At 35.5% G+C, this 10263-nt stretch overlaps 1 protein-coding gene across 1 annotated transcript in view; it reads left to right on the forward strand.

Moving 5' to 3' along the window:
- Positions 1–1068: 1068 nt before the first annotated feature.
- LOC103775998 (nesprin-1-like) overlaps positions 1069–10263 on the forward strand; it is a gene marked incomplete at both ends in the record, with an annotated part of 86100 nt that continues 76905 nt past the window's right edge. Inside the window, 6 exons of the mRNA XM_008943478.1 lie at positions 1069–1164; positions 3027–3110; positions 5704–5796; positions 7431–7609; positions 9570–9766; positions 9914–10023. Of these exons, the coding sequence (XP_008941726.1) occupies positions 1069–1164; positions 3027–3110; positions 5704–5796; positions 7431–7609; positions 9570–9766; positions 9914–10023 (759 nt within the window). The remainder of the gene's footprint in view (positions 1165–3026; positions 3111–5703; positions 5797–7430; positions 7610–9569; positions 9767–9913; positions 10024–10263) is intronic.

Consider the following 10263-nt stretch of genomic DNA (forward strand, 5'->3'; position numbering starts at 1 on the left):
TGACTTGTAGCATTTTTACCTTTTCAAGAGCAGTGTTGTCATTTGTTAGGTTCATCTTTTCAAATCTGTGTTGCTACAGAGCAGAAGTGATTGATCAAATTGTTGTACAAACATATTTTTTTCAGAAATAGCCCAAATATAAATTACTAAACCTGCAGCAATTTCAATAATTTTGTAGTCTGAATGTCATTTTAGTGAATTAACAGGCATGAATGTTATACTATTATGTTCATTAGCAGGTATATGAATGTTGACAAGCTCATGGAAACTAGAGGGCATTTATTTCAGTTGGAGAAAGTATAAAACTTTTTTTCTAAGACATGTTTTATGATTGTTGAAGTATTGACCAGCTAAGAGCCACCATAGCTCCACAAACTGGAATGTGTTGAAGAAATAGAATTAAATGATGTGATCTTGTTATTCAAAATCCCTAAAACATAGTCTGTTTACATTTTTTGCAGTATTATCATTGTTGTGTTTGTGAATCTAGAGACATATGTTAAGCAATTTTTTTTAAGTAGAAGCTGACACAGTGGTAACAGCACTGGAAGCGTGCAAGGCCTGGAGGAGAGGAGAGAAAATACAGCAACTTAATGATCAGCTGTGAGAAAGTAGCAGCATTGCTCAACCAGCTACACTACTTTAGGAATCTTTCCTTCACACAGCTCCTTGTATTGCTCAGACAGAGAGAGTGAAATTTCTGTGACATACTTAATGCCAGGCAAAATACACCAATAGATTGAAATGTGACTGTGATAGTGTATCTGTAAATTACATGTATTTTATAGGCAGTTGTTGCTGTGTTTCTTTGGTTGTTAGAGGGAGCAGGAGGTTTTTCTGTTGGATCATTAGTGGCAGAAAGTATCTAGTATTACAGTCCTGCAAAAGAAATGTTACTTAAACAATATGGCGGCAAAGCAATTAAGTTAAAGCAGTTAAGTGATATATTGATATTAAACATTATAAAATGTAAAGAAGGGGACCAGCCACTCTTTGTGCTTCTGTTCAAAAGGAAAGGTTGTAGTGCTGGTGAGCCTTTGTGATATCTGAAGTCTTCTCTGTTTTCAGCGCCATCCTCCCATGCTGGTGAATGATCTGTTTGAAGATATCAAAGATGGGGTAATGCTAATAGCCCTTCTGGAGGTTCTTTCAGGGCAGAAGCTGGTAAGAACTTTCTTTCTTCTGAAAATACAAGATAGTTACATCATTTCTCTAGGATATAATTTTCTAATGTGCTTTTATATTTGAATACTGTAAAAAAAATCAGACTTCTACATTGCAAAATACATTTATTCACAGAGTGTATTATCTGGTTACAAAACAAACACATTTTTGCAGACTGACATCCTTGATCTTATGCATCCTCTATTACTTTTGTCTTAGTAGTTCTTCAAAATTGCTTATTTTTGTTAGTTTTTGCAGTCCATATGGGTGCTACTACTATGACACAAGATCTAAACTGCAAGCTATTTCTACACACTTTGAAGAAATAACAAGTCTTTTCTTGTTAAATTTATGGCTTTCTCTTTGAAAAAAAAAACCCAAAAGTAAGCCCCTCAAATTTCATGGGTCCTTATGTTCATTTACGTTACAGTAGCTGCTCTGCTACTGTAAAGAGCTTCAGCTAATGCCATATGGCTTTTTGACAGCTGTATCGTATACAGAGGCTACAGCGTGTACATAGCAAATAGGCAGTCTTTTGGGAGCCAGGCTAGTTATGTGCTTGTGATGTGGAAGAAAAGTGAAAGGGTTTTAGGCCAAGGCCTCTGACTTTCATCCAAGCCAGCTCACAGATTGAGAGGCAGCATCTGAAGGCGTAAAGCAACAGTCCATCATTCTACTTGCTCCAGGGTTCAGATGTTACCTGTTCCCTCACATGCAGGCAATTTGCAATTGCCACACTTCTGCCTCTTTTTCATATTTCACCTCGATTTTGATTGTGGGTGATACCCAAAATCAGGTAGTAATTCAGACTGCAAGAGTGATTTTACTGTATGATGGAAAAGAAGCTCTATGTTCAAATGTGTTTCTTCTGCTCTGTTGAAATAGCTCTGGTTCTGCTCGTCTATTACAGAAAGTCTCCCTCTTGTGGCAAAACAGGAGTAGTAAAAGAGGACAAGCTTTTTTTTGACAGCACCTCTTAGAAGGAAATTCATTGGATTGTATCCTGCCTATATCAATTAGTGAAAGACAAGAGATGTTACAGAATGAGAGTAATGTATGGTTAATTTAAAGGTTACCTATACCAGAATATCATACCTTGTAGTAACTGCAAGAGAAATTTCAAAATCTATAGCAGGCCTTTTTAAAATCCATTTGTAACATTACAAACACAAATTTAAATTATACCAGCTGTTTAATTGCATTACAATATAAGATTCAGTGTGGAATTTCATTCCACTGTAGAGTATTAGAAGCCTAGAATATTGTCTTGATTTAATTCAAAGAATTAGATCTCTTTTTAGCCTACAGGTCTAAAGTTCAGCAAAATTCATTGTTCAATGAGGTTTTGTAATAGTTGGTTTTTTTCAATCACCAATAAGGTATTAGAAAGAACAGATAAAAATCCTCTAAGTAAAATGTCTTCACTGCTGACTGATTTTTAAAAATAACAACTACCTTGACTTCTCCTTTGCAGGCAAAAATATTTTACTGACTGAATGTTGCCTTTTCTCAGATACTTATATACGTGTGTGTGCATAAAAACAGTTAGTTTATTTTAAATAAGAAAAACATTTATCTAATTTAATGAAGTTTATAGGCTGAAGCTGACAGCTTGCATCCCAATGTTATTAAGACATATGTAACTTCTTTTATAATAAAAGTATCACATTTACAACTCCTATATCTGTCAGTCTTCCCTGTTGGTATATGAAAAGATACAATTTGACTGTTCCAAGGAACATTGTTACCTGTAAATCAGACTATGGTATGCACATATGTATTTATAATAATATGGAACTTAATTTTTTTTCAGCAAATTGACATAAATCTAATTGGAGTTTACACTGTTCTTTCTCTTTAAGCCTTGTGAGCAGGGACGGCAGCTGAAGAGAATTCACTGGGTTGCCAACATTGGCACAGCTCTTAAGTTTCTAGAAGGAAGACGGGTAGGTTTGGTATCTCTTACTCCTGCTTTTTGGTTCTTTTTTTCTTTCTTTCCTTAAATCTATGATTCGTAGCCACCTATCTGTTCTTGTTCACCACAATTTGAGCTATGTATGCAGTCTTCAGTTTCCTAAAAATTCCCTAAAAGCTGCTGTAAAGTAAAAATGACAAGACCCAATGCTAATATGTAGCCATTTATAGGGTAAAACTTTTATTTTTCTTATTTTTTTTAGTTAGAATCACCTTGGATAATCTCCTTCCTTTTTTTTTTTTTTTTTTTTTTTCCCTCCTTTAATGTGCTCTTCAGTTCTTTATGTTCCCTACTTTTCTGTTGCTCTTCTCAGCAAAGGACAGTGATATTCAATTCTGTAGAGGCATTAATTTATAATTAAAGGAATAGATTTATGGACTTCACTAGATCGTACATGCAAAACTCCATTCCCTGAAAATATAGACTTGAAAATTTAGAACAGTGTGACCCCTATTGGTTTTGCAGGACTTCAAACTAGTTCCTGGACTGATTCTGGTAAAGTCAGTTCTGAGTCCATTTTAGAAATGAAACAAAATATTTCATAAATTTAACAAAAGACAGGAAACCAAAAAGCTCAGTGTGGTCTAGGTATGGATATCAAACAAAAGCAATCTACTTCTACCTTTTTTCCTGACTTTCCTCTCTGTATTTTAATGACTTGTATCTGTTTGTTTTTGTTTGTTTGTTTGTTTGTGTTGTTTTGGTTTTTTTTTAATTAGATTGCAGATATTTGTTCCAATTTCTGCATTTTCGTTCAATTTTTCTCAAGGAAGATGTAACACCTGATGGATTTTATATCTCCACAATGGTGTACCTGAGGAGTTATTGCATTTTGGCATTCTTTCCCTCTCTTTAATCCTATGGCATCTTCACCTAATTATATTTCTGTTATATGGGAAAAAAAATCTTAGGAGATGCTTGTAGAAAGAAATCTACAAGAGAACTTTCTAAATTGAAAACTGTATAACCAAACCAAATGCATTCACAAAGCAAAATTCAGCTGTTGGCTCACAATTTCACTATTTCATGTAGCACGGTTTGTTAATGCAAACCATATCCTATGCAACCCAAGAGCAGAGGCTTAGGTACAGAGAGGTGCTTGCTGGTGAGACCTGTATAACCTAAGACAAGGCTGGGCTGAAGAGTAAAAGGTAGTGGGTGTCTTGAACTTTGAATGACCCAGCTTAGATCCCAGAAATAATACATCAGGGCAGCTAAACAACTGACCCTGCTGAAGATTAAGACAGACTGCCAGAAATGGAGCACTGTGGTTTTGCTTCTGGTATCTGAGTATTTTTATCTGGACTTATTTTTGTATGTATGTTGTATCAGTATGCCAGATTTTCTTCTAGAGGGGGTTGGAAATACACGGTGTGTCAGGTAGATCAGTGCACATTGGCAGGTGGTCTCTAGGTTGAATCCAGTCTGAAGGATGCATCTATGCAGCCTGCCACCCTTTTTCTTCCAGAGGTGGGGATGCTGTTCAGATAACAAATGCCTCTTCAGCAGCTGAGTGCAGTCCCTTGTGTGTACTCAAAGGTGAATGAACAGTGACGGGTGGCTGTATGAAGAGCTTTGGGGAGTGTCGACAGGGTCTCCTTCCTCCCTGGGCTCTCTCATAAATTATTACATATTAAATCCCTATTCTCATTGCTCAGACAAAAGTCTCAGACACTCCTGTTATACTGCAAAGTGCAGCTAGCATTTAACAGGTATCATTCTGGAACAAACTGTAGGTTTTGTTTTTTTTGTTTTGCTGGTTCTGAAGATTATATTTTGTAGTTTTATATCCATTTTAATGGAGTATAAACCAAAGGTAATGCAATAACTAGACTAGGTAGGCTATGTTTCTGTGAACAAAAGCCTAAACTATAGTCAGGTTGGCCTTGCAGTTAAGTTTTAAGCAGTGGCACTAATATCCTATACAATAAAAGGCTGTCTATGGGAGAACTGTGGCATTCTTTTTTCCCCTTATCTTTCTTTTATACTTTCTACCCGCCTTTTCCCTTTCTTGTTTATTCTTAAGATCACTTTTCTGTTCCCACTTCAAATCCATTAGAACTATAGCAAGAAACCCCTGCATAATTTAGAATCTGTTATGCAGTATTTAATTAGCTTTTCTTATTAATAGTGTTGTTAGATGTTCCAAAAATGTGGTTTCTTTGCATTAGAAAATCAAACGAGTGCATTTACCTAAAAACTGATAATTTTAAACTTATTTTTGTATCATTTTTCCCTTTTGCTTTTCATGCTAGTCTATATACAGAGGATCTCCGGTTTGTACAATGGTTCTATGTAATTTTTATTGTCCTTTTTACTTGAAATTAAATACTTTTCTACAAATAATAGCATACAGTGGTCTTTAAAATCTATTATTACTGTATATAGCTATACTTGTCTAAAAAGTGAAATTGCACCACTTACTGTTTTTTTTTTTTAAATTAAGAAACATGTTATTTGATTGCAAAAATGCATTTAAAATATAAAACCTATTTGAAATGTGTTTCATAATTGTTTATCATTCCTTCTATGTGGTAATAACACATATTTTCTTTCCTATATAGATTAAGCTTGTCAACATAAATTCAACTGATATTGCTGATGGAAGGCCTTCTATTGTGCTTGGCTTGGTGTGGACCATAATTTTGTATTTTCAGGTGCTCCACTTTTTATACTTAAGTATACTTTGCCCAAATAATGGTTCAGATCATCATTTCATATGAACTGATGTAGTTTCAGTCTTTCACCATAGCTAGGTCACTTTGTAATTATCTGAGGATCTGATCCCGATAAAGCAACAGTTGATGTTAGAGGTGCTTCACACTGCATAAAATGAGGTACTTGTTTTTGGAATAGGTTGGTCTGGGCCTAGAATGGAGTTCCTTCATCACTAGAACATATTCTTCCACTTTCTCTGAAGAATATAAAAGAGCAACAATGAAGATAGAATTATGGATAGACTCTTGTTATATGTACTTTTAGCAACCTCAGTGGTGATTGTGCTGCTCTATGTCTAATTTCAGTACACCTTAAAGTCAGGCAATAATTATTTTCAAACGATACATGTAAACATGCTGATTTCACTGGGAGATGCTGATAATTGCAAGGACTAGATTTAGCTACAAATGGTGTAGGTTGAGATGGATTTGAAATTGTAGAGGAGAAGTAATTTACATTTTGTTGCAGTTAGGTAGGAGGGTAAAACGATTTTCTAAATCATGTCCATATGAGTTAACAAAATGAGTCACTGCTCTGCAACTAAAAAAAAACCAACTAGTTTTGCTGTTCTACTTTGACGTTCTTTGGCTTTGGCTCTCTTGTGATGTAGCTTTTATGTCTTGGGGGTGCTGTTCTTCCAAGCACAAACCAGTGTGATGCCACAATGATTCAGATCAAAAGAAAAGTAAGCCAGAATGATACTGACATTTTTATTTTTATATATAGCTCATTAAGACAAACATGGAAAATTACTCTTCTCAGAGTTACTGAAACTCTAGTTGCCTGCATCAGTTTTACTTGTGTAATTTTTTGAGCTTTTCTTTAGTTGTCACAGGCATATACATCATTTTGACATGAATGAAAGCAGAAGTGCATGACAGCTGTGGTTCTCAGTGTGCGGATGCTTTCTGTGATGTGACAAAACTCTGTTACGTTTGAAAACATTTAAACTAAATTGTTCAACATAATGCTTTTAAGAGAGTCAAGTTAATGATTTTCATTTGATGATAGGCATAATGCCTTTCTGTCATGCTGATTGTCACACACCTTTGGCAAGCACTACTAATGCACTCTGCTGGTTGTACGTTCACTATTCCTTCACAAGATACCTCTAAGAAAACTACAGTTGAATTTGTACCAAAACAGTGCAATGGTAAATAAAGAACTACCTAGATGAGATCATTGAGGTCACTTCCATTCTTTATTTGAATGAACCTCCTCTGAAGTTACTGGATTATTTTATAATTTGAATTCAAGCCAGGTGTAACCCATTGTCTCCTATTTCAATAGTAATCTGTCATAACTGATAACAGGACACACTTGTGTTTTGTTCTAGCTGTAGGATGTGGAGAAAGTCAATGATTACAAGATGTTTTGTACTTCTGAAATGAAGACCATCACCTAGGCACACACTAGCATTTTTTAAGCTACTTTAATATACAGTTAAATAAACCACAGCATATTAGTCATAGCTTCTGCCCAACTTTGTCTGTTGTATTAGGAAATTATTTAAGAAACTGCTGAAAATTAAGTTTATATACAAAGAGTCCATTAATATTTTTTTTTCCTAAAGATTGAAGAGCTTACCAGCAACCTCCCACAGCTGCAGTCATTGTCTAGCAGTGCTTCTTCTGTGGAGAGTGTTGTCGGTTCAGAAACTGCGAGTCCCCCAAGCAAGCGGAAGGTGGTAACCAAGGTCCAAGGAAGTGCCAGGAAGGCTTTGTTAAAATGGATACAGTACACAGCAGCAAAGTAAGTAACTTACAAATGAACTGAATTAACATCTTAAGTGAAAACTTTTTTTCAGATTCTAAACTCTTCCAGTCAGGGCTTGTACTTTTCCTCTTTATTTCTATAGCACCTCCATGTGATTATATTTTTTGACAACTGAGACTGCTAAATGTCACCACTATACCACAAGCAAGTAAAAAATAACAATTTGCATTAACTTTAAAAGCAGTCATATTTTGTAGTTTCTATCTCTGCTGTAGACTATCTTTGACAGAATGAGGAACTGAAAGGAGAATTAGATACCTGAATGACAGTGTATTAAACTTGTTGCCAAAATTTAGCATTCCTTAGTGTAACAGAACTTGCAGGAGCACTAGATTCTGGTACTTGCTGTTGAAAGGCAGGTGATGAAATATTATGAATATTCTTCTGCAGTTCTGTGATGCAAGGGACATATTACTACAAAAATTGCCCTGTTTTTTTTTTTTCATTCTTTTTAATCCAAGTTATTTTAGAATTATTTCTTACCATCTCTTGTTAACTAAAGAGTCTTCTTTATTTGGTATAATTATGCCATGTTTACTCTGCTTCCAAAAAGGCATTTAAAAAGTGCATAAATTAGATCAAAGATACAATAGTAGTTTGATATCTTCCACCATAAGAAAATAAAAATCAAAGATGTAAAATAATAAAATGGATTTATTTGTCCAAACTAAGGACAAAAATTGGGTGGGGTAGCCATTTATGGGACAGTGCCTTAGAGAAAAGAAATATAATTGTAAAGATACAGACTTTTCCTCTTCTCCAATGAACAGGTAGAATACAGTAATTTATAGTGCAGTGCAGTCTAATTTGGCATCCTTCCTATTACACTGTTATCATTAAGAAACAGGCAACTGAAAGTGGTCAGCTGCAATTTCTGGACATGTAAACAAACAAAATACAAAGAAAGAAAGAGGTTCGTGAATGAAACAGTCAACATTACCAGGAAGAGTAGGTGTCATGTGTTGAAAGAAGCCTGGAGGAAGGATAGTACACTGCGCCTAGCCCTGCTTCTGATTGCATTTTGCTGGGCATAGCTAATTAAGGTTCAAGAAAGTGTTTCACTGGTCACAGTGAGCTTTGGATGAAGCCCTCATTCAGAGTTACTGTTACTGTGAACCTCCTGAAGGCAAGACTACCTTAGTGTCTAAGTGTGTCCTCAAAGGAAGTCTGCATGATCAGACCACGTTAAAAAACCCCAGTCTTACAGTCTGTGGACCACCATACTTTTCAAACTTACTTTAAAAAGAAGTGGTTGGAAGTGTGATTTAGTTCTGAGTACTTTCTCATTGTATACTACTATTTCTTGATCATTTGTGTTTATTTTTTTAATGGACGCATAATTGTTCTTGGTGTATGAAATTATAGTATCACTCATGCTTTTGGTAAAACTATAAAGAAATTTGCATGTTACATGTTCACCTGCACAGCAGTGATCTTACTGTTCATGCTTCCGTTTTAAAAGATAACAGGTTAATTGAGTGGGTTTTTTTCCCCCTTTTTTTTTTTTTTGTACGGTACTGTTGTATGTAACTGAACTGCAGTAGTCATAGTGGAGGGGGGTATGAAATGCTTTTTAGTGAGAGAGAGAATAGTGAATGGAACTGTGTACATCCACAGATTCTGTGTGTGTCATACCAGAACCTTGAGAATTTTGGTGCACTTCATTTGTTCAAAATACCATTGGCTTACTGCCACTAGTAAGCCCATTGGAGACAAATACACTATGTATATGACAAAAAGTTCCTGGATCTTCCTAAGCAGAAATTAATTAATGCAGTGAATGGGTGAAGCTGTAATTGACCTGATTAACACTGCAGGAACAAGTGGTTTAGCATTGATGATAGGTATCCATTGGGTAAAGCACCCTGTTTCTTCCCCTATTTCATCCAGGCTTGTTGCTAATGCAAGTTACTTTGTTTTCTTTCATAATCTTTAGGCAAGTTGGAATTGAAATCAAAGATTTTGGACAGAGCTGGAGGAGTGGTGTTGCATTTCATTCTGTTATTCATGCTATCCGCCCGGATTTAGTGGACATGGAGAAAGTGAGGGGAAGGTCAAATAGAGAAAACCTGGAAGAAGCCTTCACACTTGCAGAAGCAGAACTAGGAATTCCAAGGCTCCTTGATCCAGAAGGTACCTAATGCATAGTTGAAAAAAAGTGGAACTATTTGCATGGGTTAAATCACATAATCATGTGCTTATTCACAATGTTTAGACATTCAAGTAGCATTCTATGCCATTTAGCTAAAACTTAATTTACTTTGTTCTATACTTCTATAGATGTGGATGTTGACAAGCCAGATGAAAAGTCTGTTATGACCTATGTAGCACAGTTTTTGAAGTACTATCCTGATCCTCATCATACAGTACCTGACGTGCAGGAGCCTGATGTAAGTTTCTCTTGCATGACTATATGAATCAGTTTATCATGAGAGGGGCTTTATAAATTAGTTTAATTGTTTTCTTATAGTTTATCGTGTTTCCTTTTGATGAGTGCTTCAAATGTAAAGCAAGCACAATAAGAAAACTCAAAAGATTATCTGAGGAAAAAGGAGCCAGTGTTGCAGATATTTACTAGTAGATGAAGAAAATGGAGTGGTGATCCTGGAGAAGTTTTTGTATTTTCAGCA

Source organism: Merops nubicus, unplaced genomic scaffold (genome assembly GCF_000691845.1).
Source record: "Merops nubicus isolate BGI_N331 unplaced genomic scaffold, ASM69184v1 scaffold16207, whole genome shotgun sequence".
NCBI lineage: Eukaryota > Metazoa > Chordata > Aves > Coraciiformes > Meropidae > Merops > Merops nubicus.